The 23,607-nt window shown below is 40.3% G+C and overlaps 1 protein-coding gene across 4 annotated transcripts in view; it reads left to right on the top strand.

The window, feature by feature from the left end:
* ELP1 (elongator acetyltransferase complex subunit 1) overlaps positions 1–21,799 on the top strand; it is a 59,345-nt gene extending 37,546 nt beyond the window's left edge. For 2 of the 4 annotated variants that reach the window (XM_082696851.1, XM_082696852.1), the window contains exons 29-37: positions 1,086–1,147; positions 8,350–8,412; positions 8,783–8,843; positions 10,706–10,819; positions 11,332–11,443; positions 13,002–13,129; positions 13,599–13,753; positions 16,695–16,770; positions 20,440–21,799. In XM_082696851.1, coding sequence (XP_082552977.1) covers positions 1,086–1,147; positions 8,350–8,412; positions 8,783–8,843; positions 10,706–10,819; positions 11,332–11,443; positions 13,002–13,129; positions 13,599–13,753; positions 16,695–16,770; positions 20,440–20,507 — 839 coding nt within the window. In that variant the 3' untranslated portion in view covers positions 20,508–21,799. The remainder of the gene's footprint in view (positions 1–1,085; positions 1,148–8,349; positions 8,413–8,782; positions 8,844–10,705; positions 10,820–11,331; positions 11,444–13,001; positions 13,130–13,598; positions 13,754–16,694; positions 16,771–20,439) is intronic. The other 2 variants (XM_082696853.1, XM_082696854.1) reach the window with 1 other exon arrangement.
* Positions 21,800–23,607: the final 1,808 nt, after the last annotated feature.

Raw genomic sequence — 23,607 nt, 5'->3', positions numbered from 1 at the left:
AGGAAAGGTGGTGGTCAGGGATTGTTGAGAAATGGTATAAGGCAGAGTCACTTCATGTGCACTTTAACTTGGGCAGTTTATATAGGAAAAGAAAGGTAGCTGTTGAGATTGTGGAGGTGATACTACCTGTTTTTGTCAGGGAGACAATGCGCTGGAGATTGCGTAAGATGGGAGACAGGAGTCTGCCGGCTGTCGTCAGCTTCAGGTTCCGTGTTTCTCGAAGCAGGATTATTTCAGCTTGCTGAGTGATTCCAGGATCTAAAGATGCTGCATGACCCCTAAGCCAAGTACCTTCATCTTAGTGCTCAACCGGAGAACAGCAGCCTCTTCCATTTTGAGGAAGAAATGGATGAGCTGGAGATGCTAGGTCCTGTGTGTGCCTTTATAAGCCTGTTCTCTTGGCTAATTTTGACCGTACATGGTTTTCACATTCCGTGCTAAATTTAGATTGTAACTGCCATTTAAGAGAACTCCGTAGTATTCCTGTTTCCTGATAGAAATTCACAAAGTATATAGTTTGATGCGTAATGAAGATATATTAATGAAACATTTCAGCAAAGGAATCTGTTGAGCATTGTTATGCCCACTGTTTCACAAACTTACATGGACCCAAGAATGGTTTTTTGGTTTTGCCTTTTATTATCCTACAGAACAGTCTTAGGGAACACTTTGGAAAATGCTGTTTTAAAGCCGTTCTGCTTGAACGTACACAAGAGCTCAATCTCCAGTTTGTAGGGGTCTGTTTTTATTTAAAAAGTACCTCCAGGGGTGTCTGGGTGGTATAGTCACTTGGGGACCCGACTCTTGGTTTGGGCTCAGGTTGTGGTGTCAGGGTCGTGAGATGGAGCCCCGTGTCAGGCTCTGTGCTTGGCCTGGAGTTAGTTTGAGATTCTCTCTCTCCCCCTCTGCTTCTCCCACTTGTGTGGCCACATGGGTGCTCGCTTTCTTTTTCTCTCTCTCTCTTTCAAATAAACAAATAAATCTTAAAAAAAAAAACAAAACCCCCAAAGCCATTTCAGCTTGAGTGTTTTGGTAATCCTTTTGTTAGCAAGCCAGCTATGGTCAAATGTTTATTATCTTTGCAGGAAAGCTGGTTGAGCAGAGGAAGCACTGTGACGCAGCCACAGTCTTGGAACAGTATGCCCAGGTAACCTCATTTCCTCCCTCAGCCACCCAGTCAACAAACAAGGTCTTCCCAGTTGTACGTAACTGATCATGAAAATTAAGAACAACTTGGGGTAATTCGGAAGTCCTGAGACAGTATTAGCTCTGCAGATCTTCTCTCTTGCTGACCTGACTTACACATCTAAATTTAACTTATTTCTAAATAATTAGTTCTGTAAACAATAAGTTCTGTAAGGTAGAATACCAAAGAACTCTACCACAATAGGCACTAGTGGTTTGACCTTGGTAGAAAATACTAAATTAAATCTCAAGGGAGTTGTGCTTTTTGTATTAACTTGTGAGGTAGAAACAGTGAGAAAGGACCATTCTTAAAGGGATTAGATTTCAGATTTTTTTTGGCTTTTAGAATCATTCTCCCTGTTAGAAGGGCCTTTTACTCAGGCAGCTTGATACATTCCAATTTTCCAGCAGATTATAAAGACGAGTACCTTTACCAGCTCTGGACAGAATTGTAGAGTTTATTATGAAAATAAAGCTATGCACTGAAATGGGGCTTCTGGGTAACTCAGTCAGTTGGGTGTCCGACTCTCGATTTCAGCTCAGGTCATTGGCTCAGGGTTGTGCGATTGAGCCCTGCGTCAGGCTCCATGCTCAGTGGGGAGTCTGCCTGAGATTTTCTCTCTCCCTCTACCCCTTCCCCACTCGTTCTCCCTTTAAAATAAATCATAAAAACAACAACAACAACAAAAACTATGCATCAACACCTGCCACAGACTAATAGGATATAAATACACAGTTGACACCAGGGATTACTGCCTTCTAGAGTTTTAGCCTTTGATTAGAGAGTGTTTTTCACAGTTGTTACTAGGAGGCACATTTGTATAACATAACTGTGCTTTTAAAATACTTGAATGTCTTCGATGTAACCAGGGTGAGTGAAAGAAGATCACTAAAATTACAAGCAAGAAATTACACTGGGTGATTGAACCAAACACATCAGTGAATAAAATAATGCACAGTAACAAGGCTAGGGTAGAACCATACATCATCTAAGATGGTTAATTAAATGGAGAAGAGGCCACCATCCTTTTTTTCTATACAAATGAAGATTAATTCAAATATATATTTAATTTATATGTTCATAATTTGTATATTTTTAATTTGGTATACTTTACTTATAATACAATTAACAATTTTAAATGAACAGTTGGATGAGTTTTGACAAATGCTGCTACAACCATGCTCATAGAACATTTGTAACACCCCAAAATGTTCCCCACGTCCCCTTTGCAGTGAGTCTTCTCCTTCTACTCTCAGCTCTTACCAACCACTGACGTCCTTTTTGTCACTACAGTTTTGCTTTTTCTAGGATTTTTTATAAATGGAACCATCTGGTATGTGGTTTCTGAGTCTGGCTTCTTTTGCTCACATAATGCTTTTGTTTTCTAACATTTCTTTTTGATTCTTTCTTAGAGTTTCCATCTCTTTGCTTGCATTACCCATCTGTTCTAGCATGTTGTCTGCTGTTTCCATTAGAGCTTTGAGCATATTAATCATACCTCTTTTTTTTTCTTTTTCTAATTGAAACATAATTCACATATGGTAGGATATTAGTTTCAGGTGTAATCATACTTATTTTAAATTCTTGAGCTTGTAATTTCAGTATTCCTGCACGTGTTAGTCTTATTCTGGTGCTTGTTCTAGCTTTTCAAAGGGTTTTTGTTCTTTGTTTTTTTTTTTTTTTTAAAGATTTTATTTATTTATTTGACAGAGAGAGATCACAGGCAGGTAGAGAGGCTGGCAGAGAGAGAGAGGAGGAAACAGGCTCCCCGCGGAGCAGAGAGCCCGATGTGGGACTCGATCCCAGGATCCTGAGATCATGACCCGAGCCGAAGGCAGCGGCTTAACCCACTGAGCCACCCAGGCGCCCCGGGTTTTGTTCTTTGTGTAATTTTTTGTTGGAAGCCTGCCACGATGTAGTAAGTGTAAGGAAATTCGATAAAGAAGCTTTAGTGATGTGGTGATACGGTATGGTAAAGGAGAAGAGTTTTACAGTAATTCTGACTAGTATTTCTTTTTCCACATCCCAATTTTTTTGTTGCTAGTAAATAGAAATGAATTTTGTTTTGTTTTTATTTTTATTTTATTTTTTTTTAAAGATTTTATTTATTTATTTGACAGAGAGAGATCACAGGTAGGTAGAGAGGCAGGCAGAGAGAGAGAGAGAGGGAGGGAAGCAGGCTCCCTGCTGAGCAGAGAGCCCGACGTGGGACTCGATCCCAGGACCCTGAGATCACGACCTGAGCCGAAAGCAGCGGCTTAACCCACTGAGCCACCCAGGTGCCCCTTGTTTTGTTTTTAAATTGGCCTTATATCCTACAATCTTGCTGAACTTACTTAGTAGTTCTAGGATTGTTGGAGGTAAATTCTCTAGGATTTTCTATATTAATGAGCATGGTTTCTTTGACTAAAGACTGTTTTATATCTTTTCAATTGGTATGCCTTCATATTTTTTTCTAGCCTTACTGTATTAGCTTGGACTTCCAGTATTGTGTTGAATAGAAGTGGTAAGGGATGGTGGACATCCTTGTCTTTTTCCTGGTATTAGGGTGGAAATTCAGTCTTTCATCATTAAATGTGATGTTTGCTTTTTTATTTTTATTTTATTTTTATTTTTTAAGATTTTACATATTTATTTGAGAGAGACAGAGAGAGAGCGAGGATCTGAGCAGGGAGGAGAGAGAGAGAACAGGCTCCCTGCTCAGTGGGGCTCGATCCCAGGACCCTGGGACCATGACCTGAGCTGAAGGCAGATTCTTAACCAACTGAGCCACCCAGATGCCCCATGCTATTGTTTTTTTAATAGATGTGAGAACTTGGTAGTGCTATTGGGGTTGGCAAACTAGTCTAGGAATCTAGCTAGCCACCTGTTTTTATACAGTTTTATTGAAACATGGCCACACTTATTTGTTAACATATTTTCTGTGGCTTTTTTTATATCTATAACCTCAGAGTTGAGGAGCTGTGACAAAGATGGTCTGACTACAAAGCCTAAAATATTTGCTATCTAGCCTGTTACTGAAAAGAAGTTACCAATCCTTGCGCTCTTATGTTGAGGAAATTCCCTTCTAGGTGCCCAGATTTTTTATCAAGAAGAGGTATTGAATTTTGTCAAATGCATTTTTCAAACTAAGGTATTTCATTTTAGGATGAAATGCATTGATTTCTGAATATTAAACCAATCTTGCAGTCCTTAGGTTAAACCTATCTTGGTCATAATGTATTATCCTTTTTCATAATTGATGGGTTTGCTAAAATTTTCTAAAGGATTTTTGTATTTGTCCATGAGTGGTACTGGTTTATAGCTTACTTACTATATCCAGAAAATGTCAAGAAATTTTATAACTTAACAACAAGACAAAACAACCCATTTTTAAAATGGTCAAAAGAATTAAATAGCTATTTCTCTAAAGAAAACATACAAATAACCAATAGCACATGAAAAGTTGTTTAGCTTCATTGTTCATTAAGGAAATGCAAATCAAAACCACAGTACCCAGTAGAATAGTTTTATTTATTTAGTTATTTATTTATAGGTTTGATTTATTTGACACAGCAAGAGATAGCAAGAGAGGGAATACAAGCAGGGGGAGTGGGTGAGGGAGAAGCAGGCTTCCCTCAGAGAAGAGAGCCCAGTGCAGGCCTCGATCCCAGGACCCTGGGATTGTGACCTGAGCCGAAGGCAGATGCTTAACTGAGCCACCCAGGTGCCCTAGAATAGCTTTAATAAAAAAAAAAAAAAAAAAGAAAACTTGGGGCACCAGTGTGGCTCAGTGGGTTTAAGCCTCTGCCTTCAGCTCTGCTTAGCAGGGAGACTGCTTCCTCCTTTCTCTCCGCCTGCCTCTCTGCCTGCTTGTGATCTCTGTCTGTCAAATAAATAAATAAAATATTTAGAAAAAGAAAAAAAAATGAAAACTTGGCAAGGATGTGGAGAAATAGGAACACTCATACATTGCTGCTGGAAATGTAAAATGGCACAGCCCCTATGGGAAATGGTTTGATGGTTCCTTAAAAAGTTCAACATACGGGGCACCTGGGTGGCTCAGTCAGTTAAGCGTCTGTCATTGGCTCGGGTCATGATCCCGGGGTCCTGAGATTGAGCCCTGCATTGGGCTTCCTGCTCAGTGGGGAGTCTGCTTCTCCCTCTCTCTCTGCCTTTCTCCCTTCTTTTACTCTCTCTGTCTCAAATGAATAAATGAAGTCATAAAATGGAATGTAAAACTGATGGATGCTTTAATTTGAATAAACCTTGAAAACATTGTGCTAAGTGAAATAAACCAGATGTAAAAGGACTAGTATGGCAGGATTCTGCTTCTATGAGGTACCTAGAGTGGTCAGAATCATAGAGACAGGAAGTAGAAAGGTGGTTGCCAGAGATTGAGGGAGAGGAACATAGGAAGTTACTGTTTCACAGGTATAGAGTTAATTTTATAGCGTGAAAAATGTCCGGGAGACGATGTTGGTGATGGTTTCTCAAAAATTTGAATTTACTTAATGCCACTGGACATAAAAAAAAATGGTTAAAATGATAAATTTTATGTTATGTGCATTATACTATAATCAGAAAAATTAATTTTAAAAAATGGAACAGAGAACTGATACATAATACAATTTGGATAAATCTTGAAGACATTATGCTAAGTGAAAAAAGCCAAACACAGAATGTCACCTGTTGTATGATTTCTTTTTTTTTTTATTAAAGATTTTTATTTATTTATTTGATAGAGATCACAAGTAGTCAGAGAGGCAGACAGAGAGAGGAGGAAGCAGGCTCCCCGCTGAGCAGAGAGCCTGATGTGGGGCTCGATCCCAGGACCCTGAGATCATGACCTGAGCCGAAGGCAGAGGCTTAAACCACTGAGCCACCCAGGCGCCCCTGTTGTATGATTTCTGTTGTATAATATGTCCTGAGTAGGCAAACCCAAAGAAAGGGAACATCAGAGGTTACCAGGGGAGGAATGGAGTGGGAAATGGGGGTGTTTTTTTTATCAGGTGAATTTGAAAAGGTTGGTGGTCACACAGTATTGTGAACACAGTAAATGCCAGAAATTATACACTTCAGAGTCCTTGTACGTCATGTGATTGTCATTTTGGTAGAACAGCCATCCCCCCCACACACACCCTCTTTCTTTCTCTGTGGGTCAAATAGCACATACCCTGCTATGTCCCTTCGTGGACCTATGGTATGGGCCTGTTAGTGGGGCATATGCACAAGGGCCTGGGAAGAAAATGCTTACTTCTATTTCATATTTTTAATTAAAAATAATTTAAAGTAGTATGTATATATTGTAGATTCTTTAAAATGCTGAAAGTAATAAGAAAACAAAGCATGTCATTCCTACCACTCAAGACTTTCCTAGTCATCCCTTCCATTTTCTAATTCTTCCCGTAGTGCTCTTCGTATGCGTGTGCGCACAACACACACACACACGCGTGCGCGCTCTCCCTCTCTCTTTCTCTGTCTCTCTCTCTCTTGCATGGTTAACCAAAACGAAGTTATACTGTGGTCTTTATAAATTTTCTTTAAGTGTTTATGGTCTTCATCTTTCCAGGTACATACACTTTAATTTATGTAAAAATTAAAATTCTAGTTCCCTCAGTGGTTCCAAATTATTTATAATTTATAGTAGGATGATCCAAAGTAGGTTCCAATTTAGGGTCATGTATTGCATTTTGTATCTTAGTCTCTTAAATCTCTTTTAATCTAATGCATACCCATCCCCACCTTTTTTAATCACCATGACTACTGGAGGAAACCCAGTCAGTTTTTTATGTATCTCACTTTTTTTAAAAATATTTATTTATTTATTTGAGAGGGTGGGGAGAGAGAGAAAAAAAGTAGCAAGGAGGTATAGAGGGAGAGAAAGAGAGAATCTTTTTTTTTTTTTTTAAAGATTTTATTTATTTATTTGACAGAGATCACAAGTAGGCAGAGAGGCAGGTGGGGAGGGCGGGAAGCAGGCTCCCCACTGAGCAGAGAGCCCAATGCAGGGCTCTATCCCAGGACCCTGAGATCACCACCTGAGCCGAAGGCAGAGGCTCAACCAATTGAGTTGAGCCACCCAGGCACCCTGAAAAAGAGTGAATCTTAAGCAGTTTCCATGCTGAATGCAGAGCCTGATGTTGGGCTCGATCTCACAACCCTGAGATCATGACCTGAGTGGAAACCAAAAGTCAGACACTTAACCGACTGAGCCACCCAGGCAACCCACAAAACACATTTTAAAATGGTGAAATCCAGGGGCACCTGGGTGGCATAGTTGGTTAAGTGTCTGATTCTTGGTTTCAGCTCTCTGCATCCCCTTTAAAAAACATAAAATGTGTTTGGTTTCACTTACTTCCAGTTTCACAAACTTCTGGTTATAAAGTAAATAAGTCACGGAGATGAGAAGTACAGCTTGGGGAGCATAGTCAGTAATATTGGAATCACGGTGTGTGGTGACGGATGGGACTGTACTCACCATGGGGAGCGCGGAGTAATGTGTAGAACTGTCAGATTGCTGTGTCGTAAGCCGGAAACCGCTAACATTGTATGTCAACTGTACTTCAGTAGCAAAAAGATAAACACGATTTGTACCTATAGAAATGCTTTGTTTTATATGCCTTTTATGTACATTAAGTAATTACATACTGTAGTACATGCTCAAAAATTTTTACTGGTAAGGCCACAAGCATCAAAAATGTTTGAAGACTTAGGATATGCAGGTGTTTATTACACTCATGTTTATTGCACTCATCTTTCAGTTTCCTGGAGGTTTGAAGTGTTTCAAAATAAAAGTTGGAGGGGGGAAAAAGAAAACGAAAAGCAGAAAGAAAAGTTTAAAAGCCTTAAACCTGTCAAATTGAACAGGGTAGTATAGCTGGGGCGGTGGGCATTTCTCTCAAGACCTCACTGGTGGTTTCAATGCTCAGGGACATAGGGAGATGATGCCATGTGTTCTGTGGTTATTTCCAGAATCTATCTTTACCCACCACCCATTGTCTTTTGCATCACTGTTTACTGATAAGGGACTGGAGGCCAGACCTGATTCTAGGAACTGGGACCATAAGAGGGGGGCTGGCGGGCAAAGAAGGCCACTCCGTAGGCAGTGGCACCATTTATCATGGTGGCATCTGACACGCTTGCCCCGTTCACCTGTTATCTGCCTTGCTGTTTCCTGTCAGGATTATGAAGAAGCTGTGCTCTTATTACTAGAAGGAGCTGCCTGGGAAGAAGCTCTGAGACTGGTAGGAAAACCTTTAAAATCCTCCCTGTGTTTGGTGCTTAGCAGAGTGAGAGTGCAGGGTAGAAAGGTCAGCTGGAATCCCTTGTCTTCGGAGGCTAGCAAAATTAAGTCAAAATAGTTTAGGTTCCTGCTCTAAGGATAAGCAGTATTTTTAAAACCATTTAAAGAATTGATTCTTAATGTTTGGAATTAGTTTTTTTAAATGTGAACTATTACTGGTTTTTACCGAAATGACTTAAATGCTCATTAGCTACCTTGTAGCTTGAAAATAACCTGGTGACCTCCGAAAGTCATCCATTTCCTTCCAAATGTCTTACCTCTACAGTGACATGGCATTTTCCTGCCTAAAACTACTGTCTTTTTCCCTTTAGGTTTACAAATATAACAGACCAGATATAATAGAAACCAACATAAAGCCTTCCATTTTAGAAGGTAAGGGTTGCATCTCGGAATTCTACATTTGGAATTGTAGAGGTGGGGAAGCGCGAGAGAAGGATACTGCCTGTTATTACATCCTTTAATCATAGAGTTGATCAGAGTTTTCCACTGGGTGTAACACTTAATTCTGATTAGAATTTTTAAATATGCTAACTGTCAAATGGTAGTATGTAAAATACTTGAATGTTAAAAATGTGATAAGATACGGTTAAGAATCTTTTTAATTGTAGGGATGCCTAGGCGGCTTAGTCAGTTAAGCATCTGCCTTCGGCTCAGGTCATGATTTCAGGGTCCTGGGATTGAGCCCCACCTTGGGCTCCCTGCTCAGCAAGGAGTCTGCTTCTCCCTCTCCCCCCAATGCTTATGTGTACATGCACACACACACACAATCTCTCTCTCTCTTTCTCGCTCTCTGTCAAATAAAATCTTTTTAAAAAAATCTATATTTGGGAGTAATTGGTAAACTTGAATATGAACTAGATATTAGATAATACAGTATTCTGTTAGTGGCCAATTTCTTACATATTATGCTTATGTTAGATAATATCCTTTTTTTTTTTTTAATGACTTATTTATTGGAGAGTTGGGAAAGGAGCAGAGGAGCAGAGCAAGATAGATTCTCTAATCTTAAGCAGACTCCATGCTGAGTGTGAAGTCCAACACAGGGCTTGATCCCACAACCAATGAGATCATAATAATGTCCTTATTCTTTTTTTTTTTTTTTAAAGATTTTATTTATTTGTCAGAGAGAGATCACAAGTAGGTAGAGAGGCAGGCAGAGAGAGAGGAGGGGGGAAGCAGGTTCCTTGCTGAGCAGAGCCCGATGCAGGGCTTGATTCCAGGACTCTGGGATCATGACCTAAGCGGAAGTGCGTAACCCAACCCACTGAGCCACCCAGGTGCCCCAATGCCATTATTCTTAAGAGAGATGTTCTGAAGTGTTTAAGAAGGAAGGATCATATCTGCAACCTACTCTCAAAAGGTTCCACAAAAATAAGAGTTGTGTATGTGTGTATGGAGAGAAACAGGAAGGAAAATGTTTACAGTTGGTAAATCTAAGTGGAATACATATTTATATATTGAACCAGGTTTGTTTTACCAGTTCTGGAACACTGGGGTGATCACTATGACTCCTTAAAAGCAAAGTGGAAAAGAAAGACATCAGTTTGGCTTACAGAAATTTCCAGCAGTGGGGGTTGGTTTTAAGCTCTGCCTTTTTTAGCACAGTCCACCCTGTGAGTAGGATCAGGCCTTTCTGATGTGTACATGTGCTCACACGCTTACCCAGCCTGCGTCCCGCCCTCCCATCCTCATTAACACTGTAGGAGAATGCTTTTCATAACATTCGCTTAGTTACATTACTGAAAGCATCCATCCTGACCCTCTAGCCGTCCATCTAGCTGTCTCTTGCTTGGATTTTCTCCCCTAATGAGTTCTAGAAAAATGCTGACTCTTCATTTGTATAGGCCTAATACCTATGTTTTGCATAGGCCTAATACCTATGTTTCAGAAACATCTCAGTGACTGTCCTGTTTTTGTTAATAGCTTCCTGTATACTCCTTTTCTTTGCTAGTCTGCTCTTGGGTACCGAGTCTTTTGTTCAGGTGATATTACTAATTTAGTGCTAGAGGATGTTCTAGGATGATGTTGATCAACTCTATTTTGAAATTTTAATGTGTAGTTCATTCTCCTAAAACAATGTAGGTTAATTCTCATTAAGGAAAAAAAAATCTTGCTTGGAAAACCTAGTAATCTGTTTCTTTTTTTTAAATTCTTACTCCCTCACTGCCTTACTTGAGTGTTTTTCTCTTTTACTTAAACATCTTGCTCAAAATATTTTCCATCTGCACCCCCAGCCCAGAAGAATTATATGGCACTTCTGGACTCTCAGACAGCCACATTCAATCGCCATAAAAACCGTTTATTGGTGGTTCGAGATCTCAAGGAGCAGGCACAACAGGTGAATCTGGGTGAGTGTCTACATGAAGATACTGACAGTTGGGCATGGTGGGGACATATCATACTTTGTCTTAGCTGATTATTGTGCCTCCTGATACAGGATTATTGTATCATCCTGTGCTGGGGGATGTTTAGGTCCTTCGTGAAACCCCTTGGGGACTGTGTATGGCTGTGTTTGTGTGTGTTGGGGAGGGCTGGGGGCAGGACCAAGCATGAATGGGAAGAGCTCTGCCACACATGCCCTACACCCCCACCAAGTGGAGCAGAATGAGTGTCCTCACCTCCAAAGGTGCCTTTGCTTTCAGAAAGAAAAGAAAAGGAAAAATAACCTTGGTACTGGTGTGCTGGTGTATGGTAGTAATAACTGTATTTAATATTATCTCATTTCACTTTGAGATTGACTTTCTAATAATTTTCACCCATCCTCAGCTATGCCCTGGTGAACTATAGTCCACTTACCCTATTGAAGGTAAAGCTGCATCAGCGGGGAGTTTTCATTCTGTATCTGGTTCTTCTTTTCTAGATAATGAGCTGCCCCAGGGCCAAGAGTCAGACCTCTTCTCTGAAACTAGCAGTGTCATGAGTGGCGGTGACACGAGCAGCAGATATTCCCACAGCAACTCCAGGATATCCGCGTATGTATCACATTTACGTAGCACATTGATGAGGCCCTGGGTGTGTGGACAGAGTGTAAGGACGGAGGTCAGTTTCTCATCCGGACAGTTCTCAGGGCCGGGATTTGGTGTGCAGGGGCTTTCCCCACATACCTAAGGAATTCGACTTGGCGTTGAAATGTTTTTCTACTGCAGCTTTGTGGACCGTGTGTTTGTCTGTACCCACAAGGCCCCTACGCTGGCACTCAATTTTTATGACATCTGATTTCATTCATTTAACAAATATTAGGTGACCAGATTATGTGGGCACTTAAAAAATTAAAAGTTTATAAAGGAAAATGGTATCAGGCATCTTCAGTTCAAAGTCAGGATTAGGAGAGATTATTAATATAAAATAAGTCATCATGCTTATGCAGTGTAGTATTCAGTCAGAAAACCCATATGCTAGTTGTAGTGGATGTTACCAAAATTTTTAAGGAGATGTGGGTTATAAGAGCTTATAGTCATCCTTGGGAAGCATAAAACAATGCAAGACATAGTATATTTAAACTGAATCATGATGGGAGGCCTGGGTGACTCAGTCGGTTAAGTGTCTGCTTTCAGCTCAGGTCATGATCTCAGAGTCCTGGGATCGAGCCCTGCATCAGACTCCCTGTTCAGAAGGAAACTGCTTCTCCCTCTCCCTCTACCTGCTGGTCCCCCTGCTGTGTGTGGACACGCGCACGCGTGTTTTCTCTGTGTCTCTCTGACAAATAGATAAGGTCTTTAAAAAAAAATAGATAAACTGAAAAATAAAAATAGATAAATAAACAAACTGAATTATGCTTTAGGAATTCAGAATAGAGATTTATGAGGTTATATGGGGTGATCAGAAACTGCAAGAGAGTCAGTTAGAAACTGGGCTTTTCAGGGGCTCCTGGGTGGCTCAGTGGGTTAAAGCCTCTGCCTTCTGCTCAGGTCATAATCCCTGGGTCCTGGGATCAAGCCCTGCATTGGGCTCTCTCTGCTCAGCAGGGAGCCTGCCCCCCCCCCCCCCGCCTACTTGTCATCTTTGTCTTTCAAAGAAATAATTAAAATCTTAAAAAAAAAAAAAAAAAAGAAGCTGGGCTTTTCAGAGCCAGGGCGAGAGTCCCAGACAGGTGGCATAATTAAAGACCTCTGAGCAGGAGAGATGCGGGTGCCATATATATTTTATTATATCCAAATTTCAATGTGCCGTGTCTATGTCTCATTTAAATTTTGCTTCTGATTTGTTTTTCATTAGAAAATTTAAGCTGATGGTTCTGTTGTTCCAGCTCTCATTATCAAAAATATAACCTCTGTATTTTAATTAAAAGTTCAAGGCCAGACACTACTTTTTAGGGTTTTCCTTATTATTTCCTGTCTGTAAGACTTGCCGTTCCCAAATTTATTTTAGCTGTCACTCCCAACACCTCATCACCATTTTCCCCCAAATACACATACCATCTATTGACTCTCTGGGTTCCCAGAAAGTTGGTGGCCAACTGGTACATTCATTTTAATCTGTTCAGTGCAAAGAGAGCCCCTTTTATAACATCTTTCCAATTTCTTCTAACAGGCGATCATCTAAGAATCGCCGCAAAGCAGAGCTGAAGAAGCATAGCCTCAAAGAAGGGAGTCCGCTGGAGGATCTGGCCCTTTTGGAGGCCCTCAGTGAAATTGTACAGAGCACTGAAAAATTGAAAGGTGTGTTCTCAATACTGATGATTCTTGCCCCCCAAAAGGTAAATGGATAGCACAGAGTTTAGCAGATAATTACGATACAGTTTTCCCAACTTGGGGAAAGACAGACTTTTGGCAGGAAATATCATTTCAGGGCACGTTCCTGACCCACCCTCAGTTGGGAAGCTAAGCCTTCCTCCACTGGGCCCTGCCCAGCCCCACTGGGAGACATTGGTACTGAAGCTGGGGAAAAGGACTGTGAAGACACCCTTTCCTGCTAGAGCCCCAGCGTGTTCCTTTTCCTTTTTGTAATAAACAGGTTGAATTATGAATTACTCCAGCATTTGGGGAGACAGAGGAAAATGTGAGAGATGGCAGCTGCAGTGTAATATTAAATATTTTTTTGCTTGGGCAAGAAATTGTGTTTCGGATCCTAGCAATGGAGCTGGGGACCCAAGTTAACTAACCCCTTTCTCGAATTTCTTCTCTCTAGATGAAGTATACCATATTTTAAAGGTGCTCTTTCTCTTTGAGTTTGATGAGCAAGGAAGGGGATTACAGAAGGCCTTTGAAGATACCCTCCAGCTGATGGAAAGGTCACTTCCAGAAATTTGGACTCTCACCCACCAGCAGAATTCAGCTACACCTGTAAGTTTTCCTCAGAGACAGAACTTGCATTTTTTAAAGCCATTTCGCAGGTTCTTAATGTTCACACGATCTCTTGAAAGTCAAAGCCAGAGTTTTCCTTGTTCTTAAAAACGTGATATGCCATAGTTACATTATCCTAGGCTTATTTTTAAGCTGTCAATAAGAAGATTTTCTACTTGAGTACGCCTTGCCTAGGGTTAAGTTTGCTTTTGTTTCTCCTTTCCACGTGAAACAGCTGCTGTGGAGAAGATGGACAAGTTCAACTGTTGCCCCAGCCTTCAGGGAGGTTAGAGTAGGGGAAAGAGGGAGACAGGGCCAGAGTTGGCCTCTCACCTCCCTGCGCAGACTTTGGATCATATTGGTGTTTTTTTAAAGTAACCCAGACATGGGCCTCTGGGTGGCTCTGTCAGTTAAGTGTCTGACTTTTGATTTCGGCTCAGGTCATGATCTCAGAGTCATGGTATGGAAGTCATGGTATGGAAGCACGGTCTGCGTGAGACCCTCTCCCTCCCTCTGCTCTGCCCCTTCTCCACTCACACGTGCTGTTTCTCTCTCTCTCTCTCTTCTCTCAAATAAATAAAATCTTTAACAACAACAAAAAAGTAAACCAGACAGTTGCTTTCCCTATTGTTTTATGGATTATCTGACTTGTTGCTTCTACTCTTGTTACAAGGAGCTTTGCTGCTCATGTTTAAGGCAGTTTTGTCCTGTCGAGAATTCTGATGTTTTGTCATCTGTTTATTGTGTGAACTTTGCTCAGTCTCTCACACCTCAGGCCTGTTGTTAAGAGTTCCTGTTTTGATTTAGAAGGACTGGTGTGTCAGGTACGCTTAAGGAAAAGAACCACAGCTATTATTTTAACAGAAAGAATTTAATATAGGGAACTGGTGGAACAAGTATTGGACAACTGAGAAGGCAAAAGGAGAACACAGAGAAGGAGCGCTGAGTTGGTAACTGTGAGGGAACAAGGAAGAGTTCAGGTTTACTGTAGTTCAGAAGCGTGGAGGGGGGTCCCTACTGCGCCGGTTCTTGACCCTCTGAGAAGGGGTGCCAGCTAGCTGGTGCTGATACTTCTGAGGGGGCACGATGGCTCTAAGTGTAGAGAAATAAGGAAACTGAAATGCATGGCTACTATGAGGGTTAAGAACTATTGAGTGAAAGCAAACAGCACATCCCTTTTCCTCCAGCCTTGTCCTCTTCTTCTGGTGTCTGCTATGGGCAGAGCATAACGAGGCAGCTGACAAAGGGCAGAATGTTTTCTCAGGTTCCCAGTCCCAGCATCACAGGCTGGGACCACAACCCACAGAGAAGGGTTTGGAGCCTGGAGAGAGACTGGTTTTGAACTCCTTGATTAGAAACACATAAGCTTTACTGGGGCCTTGATTTCCTCATTTACAAATGGGGCTCTACTTCCCTATATGCTTCTCTGGAATGTTCTGAAGGTTAGATAAGAGGGTAGATGTGGGCACATTTAGCATACCTTGAAAGTAAAAGTTGAGAATCAGCACCCTACAAATACTTGAATTTACTAAAATAGGTATTTCATAGAAGAAATGTGATCATCTTCGAAACTGTAGTGGTTTTGAAGCTTAGCAATTTATACTACCGCCTCATACGCTCCCCTACCCTCTTCTAGTCAGATCATAGTAATTAAAAAAAAAAACTTTTTATATGTTTTTTAATTTTTAATTTTTTTTAATTTAAATTTTACTTAATCTACAGTGCCGTACTGGCTTCTGGAGTAGAACTTTGTGATTCATCACTTAAATAATTTACCCAGTGCTCATAACAAGTGTCCCCTTTAATCCCCATCCCCCATCTAGCCCATCCCCCACCCCCGTCTCCATCAACCCTCAGTTTGCTCTTTATCGTAAGTCTCTTATGGCTTATTACCTGCTCCTTTTTTTTTTCCCCCCATTCCCATATATTTATCTGTTTTCTTTCCTAAATTCTATATATGGGTGAGATCATATGGTATTTGTCTTTCTCTAACTGACTTATTTTGCTTAGCATAATACACTTTAGCTCTACCCATGTTATTGCAGATGGCAAGATTTCATTCTTTTTGATGGCTGAAGATCATATTAATTTCCAAGACACCAACTTTAACAGTCTTCTGGGGAAAATGACCAGAAAATCATGAGTTTGCTTTGGTTGGTGAATTATGGTAATGGCACAGGTGCAGGATCCCCTGAGTCATGTGAAAGTGCTTTGAGGAGGACATTTCTGCTGAGAAGATGTCCCCAAGGGTATGCACGCTGAGCCAAGTGAAGACAAAGCAGAGGGCCTGGCGTGTGCCCCCCTGAGCCTTACACAAACACGGAATTCCTGTGAAGAGTCTGGTTTTACCTTGAACACGTGCGCACAGTTTGCATTCTACTCCCTGATACATGCACGTATTTGGGGTTTTTTTGTTTTTTTTTGTTTTGTTTTTTAAGATTTTATTTGACAGAGAGAGAGATCACAAGCAGGCAGAGAGGCAGGCAGAGGGGGAGGGGGGAGCAGGCTCCCTGCTGAGCAGAGAGCCAGAGCCAGATGCGGGGCATGATCCCAGGACCCTGAGCCGAAGGCAGAGGCTTAACCCACTGAGCCATGTATTTGTTTTATATCAAAATTCCCACAGATCTTTTGAAGGAGTTTTGATGCTCTGTGTGTTCTATAACCTCTTGTACTCCTCCCCTTAGGGTATGGCTTATATTCCTTAAGATTTTCCTTTTTTTATTTTCCCCTTATCATTACCTTGTCTTCTGGAAGAAAGGAGATTTGGAGGTCTAAATTGAGACTGGAACACCTGGCAAAGTAAAAACCACAAAGGAGAAGAGAATTACTGTGCTTGATCATTTGAAATGACTTGCTATTTGCTGCTGGTAGAAACTTGGCCTTTGGTATGTGTGGTCATCAGAAGTGTAAAATAATCTTTGCTGATCTGTTTTCTACTTAGGTTCTAGGTCCTGATTCTACTGCAAACAGTATCATGGCTTCTTATCAACAACAGAAGACTTCAGTTCCTGTTCTTGGTTAGTATTGTTTTCTCTTCAAATTATCACAGTATTTGGCAGAAGGAATATCTTTCTCTTTGTGTCGAGAAAGTCATTGGAGTCAGGAAAGATCAGGTATTGACAACAATTTTCCCTGAATTTTATGAGTATATCTGTAATAAAATTGACTTAGTGCTTCTAGTTTTGGGAACCAGAGGGGTGGGGAACCCAACATGACATTAAATGTATAAATTTTTAAAAGATCATCTGACATACACTTGTCCATACAGGCACACCATAGTTGAAGTTTGAGTCCAAACAATACAATTTATATATATATATTTTAAGGATTCTCCCAAGTCATCATTTTTGGTTCTTGGCAGTTATGCGCTGCATCTTGGGGGCATTTTCATAACCATCTTCAGGATTGACAATATAATTTGAAAGCAATCCAAAGAATGTTAGCATTTTACTTGCATTTCCTATTTAAGTTTACCAAAAATGTTTCATTTTTTATTTGTTGGCAGGGGAGATGATTCCTGATTAGATTGTGTAGCCCTTATATTTTAAAGCCCCAAAGGCTCTTTTTAAATTTAGTTAGAAACTTTTTTTTTAAAGATTTTATTTATTAATTTGACAGAGAGAGGGAGAGAGATCACAAGTAGGCAGAGAGGCAGGCAGAGAGAGAGGAAGGGATGCAGGCTCCCTGCTGAGCAGAGAGCCTGATGCGGGGCTCGATCCCAGGACCCTGAGACCATGACCTGAGCCAAAGGCAGAGGCTTAACCCACTGAGCTACCCAGGCGCCCCTAGTTAGAAACTTTTGACAGATCAATTTGGTGCTTGAGTATTTACCCTTTAGGTGGATCAATCAAGCATACCAGCCTCTTAGCTTTCAAAAGTTAGTGGTATGTTCTGAAATAATTGGGAGTCTTTACTACTGTAACTTGGATTTTCCACAATTTTTTTTTCCTTTAAATACTGTGCTATACTAGCTTTCTGATGACATTTGAAGTAGCCGTTGGTGTTTACACTAAATTTGAAGTTGAACAGTTAATGTTGCTACCAGGAACAAATGAGCTATTTCTTATCCAGCTTATGTCACGTATTGGGACAGTAGCTGCTGTATTCCTAGCTCCCCTTCTTCCTGAAGGCTGACAAGCTGCTTTTGCTATCAGTCCCAACATATACTTAGTTCTGAGATGCTAAGAATACATCTTGGACCAAGGCAGCTTGGTCATTGCTCAGTTTGTACTCCACAATCCAGCTGTGATTTCTGCCCCATTTTCCTCACTACTGGCCTGATGCTGACCTTCACATGGAGTCTAGTCACACCTTTGCTTCAAGTATCCTGGTGGCTTTATCGAAGAGCACTTTCATTTTCCAGCTGAGCCTTAGAGATGCTATTTGAGGCTCCTCATTATCTGAGTACATAAGTATTATCAATGTCCTTGTGGTTACAAGATGGCATAGGGAAAGAGAGGTTCTCATAATCTAAAAATAGGCAGATGAACTACTGACAAAGTCCCAAGCACTGTTCTGCAACTGCTCCTCCCTAGCCAAGGGAGGAGTTAAGTATGCTCACACGGCCTGCGAGTGGGGTCCGTGGTTTGATAGGCATTCTCTCTGTTTCATGTTCCATGTTTACATTGCAGTATTGTGCAGATCTGTTGTAAGTCTTGCAAAAATGTAGGGTTTCATAAAATGGATTTAAGTATTTCAAGAGAAGTGCTTGAATCATCATAGCTGAGTTGGGCTTGTTATCATTGATAACAAAGTAACTGCTTCAAGTGGGAATGATTTCGACTAACAAAAGAGTAAGAAGAGCCCTTGGAATAATTGATAAGACCTTCAAAGTATTTTTGCAAAAATAACCCTTACACTGTGAAATTCAGACATGGAAAGGTGAAGGATGTCATGTTTTGTTGTCGTAACAGTTTGTCCGCACAGCTCTTTCCTGCTAAAAAGTCAGTGCTTGGTATTCTTAGTTCAATGTAGATATCAAAATTGTGCTTATGTCTAAATTTTTAATAAGAATATTTCCATAACTTCTTAAAAATTTATTTATTTATTTGAGAGAGAGAGAAAGAGAGAGAGAGCACAAGCCAGGGGGTAGAGGCAGAGGGAGAAGCAGACACCCACTGAGCAGGGAGCCTGATGCAGGGTTCGATCCCAGGATTCTGGGATCATGGCCTGAGCCAAAGGCAGACATTTACCTGACTAGGTGCCCCTTAACTTCTTTTTTTTAAAAAAAGATCATCGGGCGCCTGGGTGGCTCAGTGGGTTAAGCCTCTGCCTTTAGCTTGGGTCATGATGCCAGGGTCCTGGGATTGAGCCCCACATCGGGCTCTCTGCTCAGCAGGGAGCCTGCTTCCCCCTCTCTCTCTCTGCCTGCTTCTCTGCCTATTTGTGGTCTCTGTCTGTCAAAAAAATAAAATCTTTAAGAAAAAAAGATGTTTAAAAAAAATCATCTCGTTTATTTTTATTTAAATTCAATTAATTAATATGTAGTATATTATTCGTTTCAGAGGTAGAGCTCAGTGGTTCATCAGTCTTTTAAATACCCCCGTGATGTCATGAGCACTGGGTATTCTATAAGATCATCTCATTTAAAGTTTAATCACCATTTCACGCAAGTTGGTGGGCCTTGCTAATAATGAATTTTCAGTATCAGTGTCCGTATATAAGGAAAACCTCCTATGGTCTTTTTGTCTATCTAACTTTTTGTTTGTTGGAGCAGAAAGCACTAATGGTGTGTGAAATTATAAAACTGATGAGGTTAATGGTGAAAATCTGGATTGTACAGAAAAGCGTGTTAAAGAATATTAAAATTTGATCATTTCTAGTACATGTATATATAATATGAAAATCATGTTTTTAAAAACACTCTATCTTGAGCATTTTTCTCACATTGGTTAAATATGTTTAAAAATAATTTTTAATGTCTGTGTGGCTCATGTATATAGATATACTTTGTTGGAATGTATTACAAGTAATGCTGAGAAAGAACATCTTTTTATACATGTATTTTCTTGTATCTCCGCTGCCTGTATATATGTCTGCTCCCACAGATCTGAAAGAGGGCCCTGGTGGAGCCATGTCACTTCATCTTGGGGTGTTGGGTGACAAGATTATTTAAAAACAAAATCTTCAAAAAGAAAAGAAAAGAAAGAGGGCCTGGGAGTTTTGTTGACAGTGACAATTTTACCCCATCCGTCTTCTCCTCCTCCATTTGCTTTTTTCCAAGAGTAGGGACATTTTTATTGATCATGTGTAGAATTTTTTTATCATAAAAGTTTTTTCTGTTCATTAACTCTTTTTCAGATAACATTTTTTCTCTTATAATTGAGGAAAGTTTTGTAGATAGTGAAATGTAAAATTTGATGAGATTTATTAATTACATATGGTTTTGTAACCACCACCATCCCCTCCCATTCAAAATCTAGAACATTCTTTGAATCACTCAGTGGGCGTTCTTTTCTTCTACCCTTCACCTGCCGGAAGTGGAAATCTCTATTCTTGGGGCAGGGCCTTCAGGCTGTGTTTGCTCTGACTGGGGGCTGGAGGCTAACAGGAGCTTTAGCTTTCTCTGGTCTGATGGTTATCTTGTAGCTGCAAAGCCCAGGCACTAGTTTTATCGCAGAGTTACTGCCTCAGCTCCCCCTAGCAAGAAGGTGTGTCTATCACAGTTTTCCTTTCCTTTCTTCTAGATGCTGAGCTTTTTATACCCCCAAAGATCAACAGAAAAACCCAGTGGAAACTGAGTCTTCTGGAGTGAATGACCCCAGCAGAGGTGGTTCTCCTTTCCCTTCCTCTTCGGGGCCTGGCCGTCAGGAGCTGGGAAGAGTAAGATAGCGGTCTGCCTTAGCAGCCTGGAGAGCTGCTCCATACAGCAGACCTAACCAGACACCAAGCAGTTCTGCTTTATTTTGCGTATAATTTTAATTAGCAAAACCTTACGCTTTAACCAGTATTGCAGCATTTTGTAAGAATTACTGCTCTTTTGTTTAGTGCTGTTTAAGAGTGTGTTTCCGGTATTTATAGCACCGAGAAGACTGTCTTTTATTCCCAGCTACCAGTCCCATTCATTTTGGGACCTTCGACAAGTCACATAATTAACTGATTTGTGCCTCAGTTAATTGGGAATAATGTTTCATGGCTCCTACCTCAAAAGTGTGAGGAAAAGAAAATAATGTTTTTTAAATATTTTATGTTCTGGGAGGAGAGCATTATGTATAAACAACATGGCTATTTGTGCTACCAACAGTTGGTGAAATTGAATCACTTAAATGACTTCTTCACCTGGAACTAAAGCAGAATAAAAAGCTAAATATATCCTTTGAAATTCTAAGCTTTCCTATGCTCACAGCTGTTTACTTTGTAATCTCGTACCACATCACGTGCTTCCAGTTAGAACTGTATTGAGCTCCTAGCACTGCAGTGTCCACAGGGACTCTTTCTACTGCCTGTCAATTTTCTGTGAGGGATTTAGCAGTATTAGAGCTGGCGCACATGAGCATGTCGGAAACAGTATCATGCACGTTGAGTATGGTAAACGGTGTGCACGATTGTTGAGTTATTCCTTTTTTCTCCAAGTAATTGCTGCTTTTAAGGCCATTTCATTTATTTTTCCTTATGGTGCTTCACTGACCTGTTTTAGTTGCTTTCTTTGGAAAAATATGAGAATGTTTCTCTTTTGGATTAATCTAGAAAAAGCTCAGTTCATTTTGACAATGGTTTTGTGGCTGATTCTTGGGTAAGGTTAAAAATTTCTTCCGTGCCTTTAATACCAGACCCAGACCTTCCTGACTGTGCGTGAATGGAAATGCTGCCTCTAATCTGCGGAGTAGAGATATGCCCAGAATTGTAATTAAAGTCATTCCCTAAATAGCAAAATGTAAATGGTAGAGTCTAGGTGTGTTTGCTTGTACAACTCAATTTCTCTCCGTGTCTGAAAATTTTTTTAAAAAACAATGGAAAGAAAAAGAAGGTATATCCTGCCTTATAGAAATCTACTTTATGATTTATACTCATAATGGATTGCTATAATTAAAGGGCCTCACACTGAAAGGCTAAAAGTGCTTTGTAACTACTCACAAATATGAGAAACATTCTCATATTTTTCCAAAGAAAGCAACTAAAACAGGTCAGTGAAGCACCATAAGGAAAAATAATATCTTATATGGCATTTTAATATATTCTAGTGCTCTTGCTATGGATAATGGTAAGGGCACCCATGCCTTATAGATTGGGAATAGAAGTAAATGTGTTGTTGATAATAGGGTGGTTTTTCATAGATGTTCTATTCCTTGAGATGTTCCATTTCCTTGAGATAATGTATTGAAGCATCAAGAAAGAATTTGTATGAATACAAATACCTATCAATTACTAGCTATTTCCTGTGAGCAAGATGGAATTTTGTTCGAGAGGCAGCAGCCTAGAGCTGACCTTCCAAACAAGGTCACAGAAGAATTCATGGGGAAAGTGCAGTGTATGGGAAGAAGAGAAATGTCTGGAAATGATAAACGCTTAATTTGGGGGAAAGGCTCTGTCAAGGTCCTGGAAAAGAATATATAAGTCTTCTACTAGATTTGAACTCTGTCCCAAAGCAAGTTCATGCTGCAGTAAGCTAAAAACTCCAGTGGTTTTGTTGGTCCCATGGTGTCAGTTTTGCTCGATGCTGCAGACATCAAGAGGGAACTTGCAGAGGACTGTGTCTGACAACCCATTTTAAGTATACATTTAAAAAAGAACAGAGGCAGGAGGTAATGTTTTTGTTATGTCTTTATGAGTAGTTTGATGTAATTTTTTAGCACTGCCACATCTTTTAAATTCATTTTCCATGTATTATACACACACACACACACACACACACACAGGTTTGCCTTTTAGGGATTGTTCATAGCCATAATTGAAGAGGGTGTATTCAAAAATAAATAAAACTAATGATTCTTATTACTTAAGGTTACTACAATTTGGGAAGGCAGATCAGCTTTTTCCTCACCTCCTGTGCTTCCCCATAAATGTGTGCGTCACTGGAAGCACCACCTGAACAAGCCCTTAGGAATTTCTGGCTGTCCTTGCTTGTCTGCCATATTTAGTAGTAACCGAGGTGAGGAGAATAAATATCTTAGAAGCTAGGTAACCCATTAACATCCCTGAAGCTATAGACAAGTCAAAGCTAATATGGTGACATTTGGGGACACTGAATTGATAAGCCCTTCTGCCTTATGCCTATATTAATCTCACTGGCTCTGGAGTCCCAAGGGTTTTAACATCAACAGATGTTCTCCTGGTATACAGGAAAGAACAAGGCCTTGGGTCCACCCATCTTAGTGTCCTTGGACAGAGACTTTTTTTAAAAAAAGATTTTATTTATTTGTAGGAGAGAGAGAGAGTGAGGAGGCACCCCTAGACAGGCACATTTAATTTCACTGAATATTGCCTTGTGTACCCATTAGCACCACTGTGTACCTTAGCACTATTGACATTTTGGGTCATATCATTCTTTGTTGTAGAGATCTCTCCTGTGTATTATAGGATGTTTAGCAATATTTCTGCCCTCTACCCACTAGCTGCCAGCACTGTATATCCCCCGCTCCTGTTCTGATAACCAAAACCAATTTTAGACATTGCCACGTCTCTCATTGGGGGTCAAAATTGCCCCCAGTTGAGAATCACTAAACTGACTTTCATGTACTTACTAAAACTGTTCATCTCCTCCTCTCTCTCTTTCACGAGGATGACTTTTTTTTCCTACAAGGGGAATTGTGTAAAGATCAAGTGAGAATTCATGGAAATGGGTTATGGGGTTTTTTTGTCTTTAAAAAAAAATTTTATTTATTTATTTTTAAAGGTTTTATTTATTTATTTGACAG

The sequence above is a fragment of the Mustela nivalis genome, assembly GCF_964662115.1.
Source record: "Mustela nivalis genome assembly, chromosome: 13".
Lineage (NCBI taxonomy): Eukaryota > Metazoa > Chordata > Mammalia > Carnivora > Mustelidae > Mustela > Mustela nivalis.
This window is presented reverse-complemented; position numbering and strand designations above follow the sequence as displayed.